This window comes from Etheostoma cragini, chromosome 23 (genome assembly GCF_013103735.1).
Source record: "Etheostoma cragini isolate CJK2018 chromosome 23, CSU_Ecrag_1.0, whole genome shotgun sequence".
NCBI lineage: Eukaryota > Metazoa > Chordata > Actinopteri > Perciformes > Percidae > Etheostoma > Etheostoma cragini.
In genome coordinates, this window is record NC_048429.1 from 1,436,215 (window position 1) to 1,450,532 (window position 14,318).

Sequence of the window (14,318 nt, forward strand, 5' to 3'; positions counted from 1 at the left end):
GTCAGATCCTGGTGACGTAGCAGCGGTCAGATCTGGGTGGAGTAGCAGCGGTCAGATCCTGGTGACGTAGCAGCGGTCGATGGGTTGCTGCCCTTCGGTGGCAGTTGGGTTGAATGTAAACAAGAAGCTGCTTGCTGTCGCTGTGCTGTCGTCATCGTGTAAAGACCGCCTCAACGGTTGTGATTGGCGTCTCCATTTAGAAACATCGGTAATGGGCTTGAACGGGCTCTTGGCCAGACTGACTTGCAGAGCAAATCTCAAATTTGACCAAAGTGTGTTGTGGCTTTTCCCCGGCTATGCAAACCAAAAACTTCCCTTTCCCAAGACACATAAACCGGCTCTAACTGGGGGATCCCGAGGCGTCGATTTATCGGTTTATGTAAAAAATTCTCTGCTTCCAGCTTCTTAAATGTGAATATTTTCTATTGTAGTATTTTCTCTCCTCTGTGACACAAAACTAAGACTAGGGAAACACTAATCCACATTTTTCACAATTTTCCAAAATTTTAGAGACCAAAATACTAATCAATTACTCAAGAAAATGTTCCACAGATTAATTGACAATGAAAATATGTCAATATAACCCTAAATATGTACAATATAACAAAATAAAAATAAGAATCGATGGTTTAGTGCAGGGTGTGCAAATATTGTTGAGGTACTATATGTGCAAAGGTTTAGGATATATAGTGTGGACTATATACCTCCACACTACACACACTATATATCCAAATATTGGCCAATCACTAATAAAAAGGTGTGAAACCATTTGGGAGGAATGTGTGTCACATTGCATGCCTGCTGGGGCATGTGCATTTGCATTGTACACGAGATACAAGTCTATTGTGCTGCTAGGTATATTTTACTCAGTTGTAGAGCAACATGATGATTTATTAGGAGTTGTGTTTGCGTCCAACATTCTCTCTTCTTTTATTTATGTTTTTGTGTGATTTACTTAAAGATATAATGTAACTTTTCTTCATAAAAATGTCTAAAAACAACTAGACTAATCAGCCTTTGAATAACACCAAGGGATCAATAAATTTGTATCTTTATCCAAAATAATATAGGATATTGCATTTTTTTTTTTTTAAAGTAAATAAAGGCAGCGCTGGAAGAAGCTTTCAGTGGCTTTACTTAAGTAAAAGTAGCAAAAACAATTGCTATATATCATGGAAAAAGTATGCAAAATATTAGCAAATGTACTTAATTGAAGTAGCCTATCAAAAATAAACTGTTTTACAGTTGTGGTTGTTCAATTTGTAATAGATTTTAACCATTTATATACTGTGGGGAAGTTATAATTAGGCTATGTACAACATATATTATAAAACATGATGAAATGTTATATTGTACATTACTTCGTAGTAACTGTAACGTAAAGTAACTAAAGCCGTCAGATAAATGTAGTGTAATAAAAATAACAATATCTCCCTTTGACATTTTAGTGGAGTAGAACATAAAGAAGCATAAAAACAGACATACGCAAGTAAAAGTACAGTACTTGAGTAAATGTACAGGGATATATTTTAGAAATACTATAGGGATGTTCCTAAAGCTAAAGGCACTAAGAGACAGTTATACCAGTACCGACGGTCGCAGGTCTTACCTGTCTGCCACTTCGCCGGTCCGTATATGACTTTATGACGTAACACCGACCACCACCGACCGACACCGACCACCACCGACCGACACCGACCACCACCGACCGACACCGACTGACACCGATCACCGTGCCGAGCCTGCTACCCCTGCAGAGGTGAGACAGTTTAGAGTCTGTTACGGTGTGTGTCTGTCCGCTTCTTTCAATGAATGTTACTTATTCACCAGCGGGAGGCGGAGCTGTCTCTCTGTGTGTGTGTGTGTGTGTGTGTGTGTGTGTGTGTGTGTGCGTGCGCGCGCAACGTAACAATTGTGTGTTTTCCCTTAAAACCCTTGTGTTGTCTTCCCGTCAATATTGAAAATCAACACTTTTGCTGAGGCTTTTTTTTTTTTTCAATGTTAACTTTTTCTTACGTTTTAATTCCTTATTTCATCACTTTTGATGCTTTTGTTCAATGTTTGTCACACTTTAGTTTTACAGTTCTTTATGTTCAAACAAAACCTCATTTATAGGAAAGCATACCTGTTTGAGTTAGAAAAGCAGAAATTAGGAATTATTTAGACTTAAATTAAAGGAATGTATGTTGATGGATAATCAGACTATAGATAAATTTTTTTCAAATGCTATAAAATTGAATAAGACACCCCAAAATTAATGAAAGTAGAGATTTGTACTTACCAAAGCGCGTTGTGTGGAATCAATCGTGTTGTTTTGGGTAATTAAAAAGAACATTGATAGAGGAAAATGGGTCAACTTGACCAGAGGACAACATGAGGATTAAGTTCAATTTTATTTACTAAAAAGTGACACACACATTGAACTTTGTTTAGTTTTTACTTACGTTACGTTGTAGGCACAGTTCTCTTAATACGTCCATGGTGAGCGCTAACAAGCTAGTTAAAAACAAAATGGACGCTAACGTTACACTTTTCGTTCCATTGCAACAATTCAATAAATTAAATGTACCATTTTGAAGTCGGACAGAAGTCGGCGAACAGTATATAAAGTTATTTTGGACACGGTTTTGATACTAAAAGCTCTCTGAAGGTGTAGAACCATAGTTTATAAAATTGACATCGGTGCATTGAGCTAGCTAAATGCTAACGGAAGATTGCTAACGTGGTGGCAGTGACAATGCTAACTAGCTTAGCTAAACGTGACCATTTTAGTTAGGTTGCATGTTAGCATGACTTTCTTTACTTAACGAGAAAGAAGAGGCTTTAGGTGACCTTGTCGAAGTTGTAGAGGTCATTGAGGATATTGTAGCACTTCTTCAACAGGTTGTAGGACTTCTTGCGGAGGTGTATGTGCCTTTAAAAAGTTGTACTGGTCACTAAAGAGGTTTTTAAGCGCCATGACAACGAGTCATTGAGGAGGTTATGGGAGTTGTTTATGACATCTAAAATAATATTATTAATATACTGTCTGTCATTCAATTATAATCTTATTTACTTAGAACAAACTTTGAGGTCAAATATTTAAAGTCCCTCAACTTGAAGTTTAATACAGATTGAGACGAACTGGGTGACATAGCATTAAATTCAGATCTTTTACTCCTAGAAGTGACCCATTCAGCCCGTTTTAATAAATAAAGTTTAATGTTTTATAGCGCTTACAATTAAAACAGACTGTAAATATTAAATCTGAGATAAAACCAGTAAAGGAATTCTTTAAAAAGTACTTTGGCGCCTCCACGTGGAAGCATAAGAGAAACTGTGGCAAAAACTTCATGATAATAATTTGAAAGATGCTGTGGAACCCATTTGAACCTTTTTCATTTTAGCTTTTAATCTCACGTATTTAAATTATTGTACTTCTTTATTACACTACATACATTTACACAGAGTATTTTATAAAAAAAATAGGTGATAGAAATCAAAGTGCGTACATAAATGCTATTTAAAAAAAAAAAATGAATAAAAATAAGGTTAAGACTGATACAAGGCCAAATTTGCAAATCTAACATTGCAAGGTATGTCTTGTGTTCATGTCTTGCATTCATTTTAGGGCTTTAAACATGAACAAATCTTTATGGTTCTAGCGCCAGATCCTTACCCTGCAGGGATCCAAAGTTTTAAGGGACAGAAGTGCTTTAGCGAGACTGAACAGGACTAAAGAGTCTGTGAAGAGGTCTGCAGCAGGGCCCTATAGAAGGAAAACAACAGGTGAATTCAGACAGGAGGCATCTGTGACATCAGATTGGTTGCCATCTGCTGTCTGCAGCTTCAAACTACTGACCTTAAACTACCTTAATTTCATCATGTGGGGAAGCATTTTTTATTTATGGAAAGGCCGACTTTAAATTATATGCCAGAATGATCTTATTCATCACAGGTTCATAACAGAAGACACAATTTAAGTAGAAAGAAGTTGAGACAAGTAGAAACTACTGACATAGAAAGAGAAATACTGTATATTCACACACACACACACACACACACACACACACACACACACACACACACACACACACATAATAAAAAGGAAAGAAAACTGGTTAAACACAACAAGCAAAGAGTATACATTTTTAGATGAGTCCTTGAAGAGGTTCTGGTGGTCTTTGAGTACAATGTGTGGGTACCTAAATAGATTCTATGGTCCTAAGAGGGTCCAGTCTTCCTATAGGATGTGGTTAGGGGCCCTTGAGGAGCTTGTAGCCGTCATTAAAGGGGTTGTAGTGGTCCTTCAGCAGGCAATAGGAGTCCTTGAAGAGGTCCTTGGATAAGTTTTGGGAGTCCTTAACAAGGTTTTTGGGGGCATTGTGAATATTGAAATTTTGTGGAGATGGTTGCAGAACTTTTCATCGGCATTTTCATCGTTAGGAGGTTTGTAGCTACCTCAAGGAAGATTAAGGGGCATTGAATAAGTCTTAGGGGTCCTTGAGGAGGTTGTAATCTTTGTGGTTTTACTTAGTAGTTTATTTCTAACCCACAGTTAAAAACAAAACAAATGGCATTCATGAGGTTTAGGAGACGTTTTAAAAACTAAAATTGGTCGTAGTATTCAGTCATAAAGTCACAGTTTTGTGTCCATTGGTACTAATTTACTTTGATAATCTTTTCATATAAACATTAATTAACTAACTGTTAAACCAGTGCACGCTTTGTATCAGTGAAACATATTGAGAAGGAACAGTAAAAATAAGCAGCTTTTTATCTTATTCTTTGCTGAATCAAAGATGAAATGAATATTCGGGCATTTCCTCTACTGAGTGTCACGAGGAGTTTTCTGCTTTTCTGCTTATGCTTGCGTGGAAGTGAACCGACAGAACTTAAATGGTTTTTAGTCCTCCGTCTTTTTACGTTGAGGTAATAATTTCAGAGTAATTGTGGCTCCGGGGGGCCCGGCTGTTTGATTGACAGCTCATTTAAACAGACATGGTCAAGGAGAAGGGGGGCGAGGTTCAGAAACAGGAAGTTAATGAAGCAGGAGGGATGAGCGACAGGTACAACATCACTGATTCACTCGTCTCTCTCCGTGTAATTCTAACCTCGGTTAGTAAAACACGACGATGGTGATTTATCTGTTATCTCCTATTATCTGTCTCTGAAACCAAAGAGCACAGAACAAAACTTTAATTTACCTGAAAACAGAGAGATAGAGAGAGAGAGAGAGAAAGAGAGAGAGACAAGTGAAACACATGGAGAGTATCTGTCTCAGTTGGACTTTGAGAGGGTCCAGTGGTCCTTAGAGAGGTTTCATGACCTTTAAAGGGATTGTATGCATTTTAGGCCATTTTGGGAAATATGCTCCATTTGCCTTTTTGCAGAGAGTTAAATAGTTAAATAAGAAGATGGATACCACTCTCTCATGGGGACCACATTTCCCTTAGTGTCAATGCACGCCCACATGCAAAAAAAGGTGTTTTCATCAGGATGAGGGACAATTATTTTATCGCTTAGCACAAATACCGAGCGTCAACACCATGAACGCAGCATTTTTCTGCATCTCTTTCTTTTTCGACATGACAGCTAACAGTGAGCATAATGACAGGTCCAGTCAAAAAGAGTATGGCTAGTATGCTAGCATCATTTGGTGCATTGTTTATGTTTTTATATGTTTATATAAAACATGTACACTACCGGTCAAAAGTTTGGGGTCACTTACAAATTTCCCTTCCACTCCATTATAGACAGGATACCAGCTGATCTGGGTGGGGGGGCTGATCTTTAATGCAATATCTACATTTCCCATTATCAGCAACCATTCATCCAATGTTCCAATGGCACATTTTGTTTACTAATCTGATATCATTTTTAAAAAACTAACTAAGAAAACATTAAACAACCCTTTTGCAATTATGTAAGCACATAATGTAATCTGGAAACTGCCCTGGTTAAAAAAACAAGGTAACTGATCTCAGCTGGATTCTGTCTAGAATGGAGTCCAATGGACATTTGTGAATGACCCCAAACTTTTGACCGGTAGTGTAAGTGCTAAAAACACGTGCACAAAAATTATTATTATTTCAGTTGTGTTGAGACTGGGACATTTCGGTATTGAATGTTAAAAAAACGGGAAATGTTTGTCTTATATTGTATTTATAAATATTATTTTTTAATTTTACATAGTGTAGATATTGTAAGATATGTGACGGGACACCCAGCTTGATGCTGGGATTATTCTTGATAAACCGGGCCGTTGGGTCTTGACTGTGTCTCAGTGCTGGTTGATCTCCAAAGACAACATCATATCTCTCAGAAATCACAGCGCTGACATTACCCAGTGTTAGGTTCGAGGACTTGAGTGGAAAAGATTACTCACGGACACAAGACTTGGTTTTCTTTGGCAAAGGGGAATAAAGCTGAAATGCATTCAGCAGTCTTCCAAAATTGTCATTCCCTTCTCGGCCGTTTTATTAAGCGAGTGTATACAGAAAGTTGATTTACATAATGGGTGTAGTGTATAGTTGTTTAACATAAATGTGGGCTGAACCATCATTGTGTTACATAAAAGTGGGTTAGGACATCATATAATCTGCTATACTATTGGTTAAAGAGAAACTGGGTGTATTAGACAAGTTTTAAGGTTAACACAGTTCACTGAAGTTTTAATAAAGAAACAATAGCTCCTTCACACAGTCACAGCTGCAGATTAATCTTATCTTAGCCAGATGAGGAGTGTCCGGCTCTCCTCGGTCTCAATGTTCTTCTTCATTTCTCAAGGTTTCAAAACATTCACATGATAACTTGTAGGCGATAAAACGTTGTTCAGTCTCCACAACCAGCAGTAGATGAAATCAGGCGTATGATTGATTCACATTTTGAAGGGCCATTAGAACTCCCCGGGCTTATTTCCAAGTCTCTTATTTGAGATCTCCTCGCTCCAAACTTCTGGCCCTCTGCTTTGGAGAACAGCGGCCTGTGTCTTGTTTGTGTCCTGGGTTTCACTTTAGACTTTGTATACATATATACTTATTTAAACCCCAATGAAGATATTCGTTTTTTTGTGATCTATTTTCTTTAATTTTACTTACTATATAAGAAACACAAGCAGTGACAAACAATAACAAGCAATACACTGAGCTGGAGAACAAATGAAGATTTTCTGTTGCCTAAACCTTGACCACGTAGGTTTGTTTGAATACACACTTTTTTTTTTTTCTACTTTAGTAAATACAATGAGCTTTGTAAGAACTTAACCAGAACAATTTTGAAAACTCATAGCCACATTCTAGCAATCTAGAAACAGCTTCATGTAGCGATCAATTGGTGACACCTTAACAACTATTTACACACCCTAGCAAACACACTGCAACAGCTAACACCATAGAATACAGCGTCATGTGGTTGCCTACTATCTGTGCGATAACCCAATGACACTATTCACTTTATTTTCTTTACAGACTCAAGGGCCAGATAAAAAATACACACAACACATCACAAGAGGGGTACAAACCAAACACAAACATGAAGACATTTAGACAAACTGACTCCCAAAAATATCACAAAAGAGACACACATAAATACAAACCTACACATAGCAATGCCCAATAATTAAAACAGGCACAGGTGCGTGTTCCAGTGATTCCATAGTTTGACAAATATCTGCAGCACTAAGTGCAAGATTGATTGTAGCATTTAAAATTGTATTATTTGACTCGGTTAATCGGCATATTAACCTGTACATAAGATTCCTCAGCACAGCGTGGAAGGTGGGAACATTACACGTCACACACAAATGGCTAGTACTGGTCCATCTTGGACGCTTCATCCAAATTCTAAATGCATAACTGCATATTGTAACCAACTAACAACACATGTGTTCAGCTGTAAGTATAAAACACAGCAGGTTGTTGCAAAGGCAATGATATACTCTGTGTTAATATGTAATTAATGGACAGGAGAGATAATCAGAGGCGCAGAGTTTCTGCCATCTTCACTAGGGAAAGGATTGAAGAATGGGTAAAGACTCTCGGTGAAGGAGCAGCCCGTGTAGGAGTAGATAAGAGCTGCAGCATCTACGTCATAAAAGGAGACCAGAGCCTCCTCATAATCCACAAACACTCTCACCTTCTCAGGCTGATCGTGCACAGGGAGAGGGTCAGACGTTTTATCAAGTGCAAAGTACCGATCTCCATGTCTATGAAACAGAACCCAGATGCCCTTTCCAGGTTCTTCATCCCAGTTGAGGGACTCTTCGGCCACTCCTAAAATCCAGTCAGTCTTTCCTTTAACTTGAACATCATAGTACAATCTTCCACAAGAGATACTCTGCTTTCCCAAGACGAAAAGTCCAAATTCAAATCGCTCTGAGTCATTTTGGAGCGTCTCCCTCACGTCACCACAGCATACTTGTTTCCCATCATCAGACAAGATGAGATATGGATGTGCAGTATCGGGATCCATAGTCACATCTAGTGCCTTCGGCTGGAGGCTTTCCAGCTCAGCTTCACGATGCTTCTCCATCTCATTTCCGACTACCTCTGACATCTGATCTACAACTGTTACCATAGCTGTCCTCAGGATTCCTCCATTCAAAGCTGGACAAACCTCTGGCAAGTCTCTGGTGAGTGGAACAGCACTCATGGATGGGAAGTTCTGGAGGAAATGCAGCTGGTCTTTTGAGCGTAAGAGCTGCTCCACCTCGGCCCGCCTCGTCGTCAGCTCAGAGATTTCCTGCTCCAGCTCTTCGGTGAAACCTTTGGCATGTAACTCGGTCCTTTTCTGCTCTGCGCCAATCATCAAGATGAGCTCTGCCCGGGCTCTTTCCAAAGACTGAATCAGAGCAGTGAAGACCTGAACACCACCAGCCAGGTCTCTTTCGGCGGCTTCCTTGCGAACCCATAGCCAATGTTTGATCTCCTGATTTTTCAGTTGTCTCTCCAGGATCTTCTGCTCAATTTTAGCCTCTATTTTCAAAAGCTCTATCTTCTTTATGTCATATTCTTCTTTTAGCGAAACAACGTCATGAAATCTGTGACTTGAGTAAGCGCAGGACCGACATATGAACATTTGGTCGTTCTTGCAGTAGAGCTCCAGGGGTCTGCCATGCTAACGACACATGCTGCTTGCCGTGTTCTCAAACAGCAGATGATTTTTCAAGCTGGACAATGTTTGATGAAGCTTTAGGTTTACTGTTAGGTAGATAATGATCACGCATGCCAGGCCTGCCAATAACCACCAGTACTTCAGGGGTGTCCATTTGGTTTCAGTAGGAACTTTACAGGAAACGTCAACTTGTTGCTGTGAGCTGTTGCTGGCTGTCCTTCCTGTTGACTGTCTGAACTGAGCAGCCATCTCAGATATGACAGTATTGACCCCAAGCTTACATTTTTTATTAACGTGCTTTTTACACATGGGACACTGGCGCTGGGAATTAAAATTCAAGTGCTCCGTGATGCAGTCTTTGCAGAAGTTGTGTCCACATGGTAACGTGACTGGATCAGTGAAGACATCCAGGCAGATGCAGCACAGAAGCTGCTCCTCAGTCGGTGCCAACATGTTGAAACCCGGCAGCTGAAAGTGTGACACAACATTGGTCATTACAAAAAGGGTTTTTTCGTGCACTATTTTCAAATTAATGTTTTTGCATCGTACAGCTAACGCTGAACATGTGTCAATTGGAAAATCTGTGATTTTGGTGACTCAAAATGGTTGAATTGATAGAAACTGTCACAAGCTTTACTTTGTGCCACTACACATTTAACCAAGTGGAAATAAAAAGCAAGAACTATTGAAGACAAGAAGATCTTACAGCAGCTGCAGTCAATGCAGGCAATATTTCTTTAACCCGGTTGAGCTGTTAAGTGTCTAATCTGGCGGAAAAATAACAGAGCTAGTAGTTGTTTTATGATTTGGTGCATTCCCGCGTTGTTTATCATTTCTCGAGTCGTTGTTTCGAGCCTTTCAACCATTGAGGTGTTGCAGACCAACAAAAAATGGATCAAGAACAGACCAGTTTGGTTTATACCACGTTTTCTTCCCTCCCCAATGTCACCCCCAATTGGGGCAAACATGCACAGACAGAACATATTCATTCCTACCAGTTGTAATTATAATTTCCCATTGAATGGATTTTCAAAAATCTGAGAAGAAATTCCTTGGAATCGGTCTCTTCCGACTATTATTCTGATTATTAGTGGAATATTTTGGCCCATTTAAACACAGCTAATGATGAATGCCAATACCAAAACAAATCATCCAACCAGAATAATTTAAAAGATGTTACAATCACATACAAAGTCTACACATAATGCCTTTAATGTTATTTACATGCATCACTCTACTGTAGAAAGCAACAACAAACTTAACTTACTTAACAATTTCAGCAACAATACTGACAGTTTCAGTTGTTCTCAGTAGCAGAACATTCACTATAAACTCGAGAAGTGGCTGTTTAACTCTACCCTTCATTGAGAACAGAAGCTGATGAAGTTTTACATTAAACTCCGATTAAACAATAACATGATGTTCTTATTAAAGGCAAACCTGTTATGCTAATACTATCTTCACTACACAAAAGTTTATGACACATTTGTACCAACAGCCAGCTTTCAAACCTACAAAGGTGAGCATTTTAGTCTCTTCATATAGATTTTAGTATCAGTTAACACCAGAGATGGGAAGTAACACAGTACAAATACTTTGTAACTGTACTGAATTGATTTTTCAGATATCTTTTTGATTGTGATTGTGAGTGCATGTCGGAGAATAGCGTGGACACGAGCCTCACATCGCGAAAAAGTGAGCAAAAAGAAAAAGAGACTGTCTGTCCGGAGGATAATCAGCTGAGATTGTGTGTGTGCGTCCTTGAGAACTGTAAGTCATGTAACTTATGTTGTCAGTTCATTTTATTGGTGTATAGTTCTGAAGCCAGTCCTCTGTTACTTTTACTTGAGTTAAGAAGTTAAATCAGAGCGTCTACTTTTACCAGACTATTTTTTAACACAAGTATCTGCACGTCTACTTGAGTACGGAAAGTGAGTACTTTTGCCATTTAACACACAGCAACAAATAAATAACTGTACTGACCTGGGAGTGATCCGGCCTGAAGATGTGCCGTCAGTCTGAGTGTCTCACTTCTCTCCGGAGATAAAAAAGCAAAACTCCAACTGAGGAACAGATTTCTGACAGTTATTTTCCTGAGGCATAAACGCACCAATTGTATTGCTTAATCAACAACAACAACTTAGCACAAAAAGTAAGGATATTGGTGTTCGGTAGATTATTTCTCTGTGGTGAGAACAATGCTTTTTGGTTATAAATTGTATATCGTTGGAAAGCCTGATTAGTTCCCTTTCAAACTCAATTGTGGGATGAGCAGCACTGTGGGTTGCGCCCATTAAACATCTGCCAAGTGTCATTTACCATTTTCAAACAGGTTATGTTGCTGTTGCTAATGACACTTGATTTCAGCTTCTGGTGCCTTGGGCATTGGCAACGTTAGCTGACTGGCAAAAAATGCTAATTAAAGAATAGGATGCCATCCCACAGCATTGTTGTGATCGGCAGGAGGAGGAGGTGCCAGGCTGTGGTGTCACCTCCTCCTTCTGTGGTGTGTCCTGAGACTCCTGTTTGTGAAATGAACGAACTGTTAAATTGTCAATGTGTCTTGTTTCTTCAAACGTCAATCATCCAAGCCATCAAACGAGTCAATAGCAGAATAAGCTGTTTGGCATTGGCAGAGAAGATTTGGAAAATCTTTCATGGACGCAACCCACTTACTCAGCGCTGCTTCTCAGGCCACACATGCATGTTGCTTACAATTGGGAAACCATTTGAAAAGGAGCTAAACAGGCTTTTCCTGTTCCCATTTTGAAAATTCTTCTCTTAACGTAATGCAAGGATTCTCCCTTTCTCTGAATACACTGTTTGACCCTAGTCGGGCTATCACCAGACCAAGCCAAGCTCAATAGATGTGAGATTGAGCGTTGGTCTGGGGAGTCTGCTCTGTATTTTCTACCGCACAAGAGACCGTGATCATTGGGCACAGTCCTAAGGACTCTGTACGCAATCGGATAGTCCTTCAACCAATCAGACCAACGATCCGGGTGACGTAGAAGCCTACGCCATCGGCCACTGTCACTCCCCAATGTGAGGTGAGTGCAGCTAGAAAACCACTGCTAAGGAGAGGCAACAAGCAGAAGAGATTAGTTTGGGCCAAGAAACACAACCAATGGACATTAGACCAGTGGAATTCTGGACTTTTGGTCTGATGAGTCCAAGTTTCAGATCTTTGGTTCCAACCACCGCGTCTTTGTGTGACGCAGAAAAGCTGAACAGATGGATTCTACACGCCTGGTTCCCACCGTGAAGCATGGAGGAGGAGGTGTGACGGTGTGGGTGGGGGGGGCTTTGCTGGTGACACTGTTGGGGATTTATATTCCAATTTGAAGGCATACTGAACCAGCATGGCAACCACAGCATCCTGCAGTGGCATGCCATCCAATCCCGTTTGCGTTTAGTTGGACCATCATTTATTTCTCAACAGGACAATGACCCCAAACACACCTCCAGGCTGTGTAATGGCTATCTGACCAAGAAGGAGAGCGATGGAGCGCTGCGCCTCCACAGTCCCCTGACCTGAACCCAATCCAGATGGTTTGGGGAGAGCTGGACCGCAAGGCGAAGGCAAAAGGGCCGACAATCGCTGAGCATTCTGGGAACTCCTTCAAGACTGTTGGGAAACCCCTTCAGGTGACTACCTCTCGAAGCTCATCAAAAGAATGCCAAGACTGTGCAAAGCAGTAATCAGAGCAAAGGGGGGGGGAACTTTGCAGAAACTAGAACACAAGACATGTTTTCAGTTATTTCAAACTTTTTAGATAAGTACATAATTCCACATGTGTTCCTTCATAATTGTGATGCCTTCAGTGATAATCTACGATGTAAATAGTCATGAAAATAAAGGAAACGCATTGAATGAGAAGGTGTAAAAACAACTTTTGGCCTGTACTGGATAAAATGCTGGGAATTCAGCATTGTTGTGCCACACCTGTCAGATGAGTGAATCATCACCATCATGGGAAATAACTGCCTAACAGATTCTTTCACACACACACACACACACACACACACACACGCGCACGCACACACGCACACACAAACACACAAACACACGACAGAAGTACTCACTTCCCATACTCAAGTCGTAGTAGTAAAATACAACTGGAACTCCAACATTCAAATGTTTACTCAAATAAAAGTACAAAAGTATTGGCATTAAAATATACTGAAAGTATCTAAAGGACATCAGTCACGTAAATACCCAAGCAAAATAGCATCCAGGTTAAAAAAAAGAACTACTGAAGGTCTCCTTTAGTACCCTAATGCGTATGAATTTAATACCCACCTCTGCAGATACCACAGCAGAAAGTTAGCCACCCGAGTGAGTCCACCACCCAAGCAGCCTTCCAGTCAGTCGGAAAGACAGCTCTCTGTGTTGTCAGCAGCTCTCCACATTAATGTTGCATGAAGCCAAAGTGTGTACGGCTGATTTACACAACCTTCCCTCCTCTGACGGTGAGTGGCACTTCTGCAGCAGCTAGCAGCTTCAGGCTGTTTTTGCTGCTTGGATCTTTTCCTGCTGCACGCTCTGTGTTGTTTAGTTTGCACTGAACACACTCCCGGTTTCTGTTTTATCAGATCAGTTTTTTTAAAAATTGGGGCATTTCTGGACCCTTGAAACGTTTTTAAATGAAACATAACTTATTACATACATTTTTACATTTTAGCATATTATCTAAGCTGTCGCACATTTTTGATCCCCCATCCTGTACACATTCAAATATATTTGTCTTTTTACTTTATTCGTATTATTATTTCATGTATATTGTAAGTATATTTTTTCTAGTATTTCATTTATATTTATATTTTGTGCTTTGTGACTGATGTTGCTGCTGCAACACAGGAATTTCCCATTTTTCTTGGGATCAATAAACATCTATCTATCTATCTATCTATCTAACTTAAGCCATTGAAATAGTTGCTAGTTCATTTTCCCCCAGTTGACTAGTTGATGCATTGACTTTAATTGTTTCAGATGTACTTGCTTAGTTTATAACAAAGCATCTTGTTTTATAAACTCGTATTTTTAGTGTAAAAAAATATGAACCTGAAAAGTAACTTAGTGTGTCAGATAAATGATTAAAAAGTACATTATTTCCCTCTGAAAAGGTAGTAAAGAAGAAGTATAAAGAAGTACGAAAAGAAAAGACTCAAAGTACAAGTGTAGTATTTTAGTTATATGTGGGAAAGGGGGGGGGGGGGGGGGG

At 39.6% G+C, this 14,318-nt stretch overlaps 2 protein-coding genes across 2 annotated transcripts in view; both read right to left on the reverse strand.

Annotated features, from left to right (window-relative positions):
• Positions 1 to 1,829, reverse strand: part of cpm (carboxypeptidase M) — a 19,290-nt gene extending 17,461 nt beyond the window's left edge. Inside the window, exon 1 of the mRNA XM_034863778.1 lies at positions 1,610 to 1,829. The gene's annotated coding sequence lies outside the window, so the exon portion shown is untranslated. The remainder of the gene's footprint in view (positions 1 to 1,609) is intronic.
• A 5,802-nt stretch (positions 1,830 to 7,631) lies between these two features.
• On the reverse strand, positions 7,632 to 11,331 carry LOC117939004 (E3 ubiquitin-protein ligase TRIM11-like). The gene is given in 2 exon segments (XM_034864024.1): positions 7,632 to 9,561; positions 11,077 to 11,331. A coding segment is annotated over 1 exon segment (1,611 nt). The 5' UTR covers positions 9,547 to 9,561; positions 11,077 to 11,331; the 3' UTR covers positions 7,632 to 7,935.
• Between the last annotated feature and the right edge of the window lie 2,987 nt (positions 11,332 to 14,318).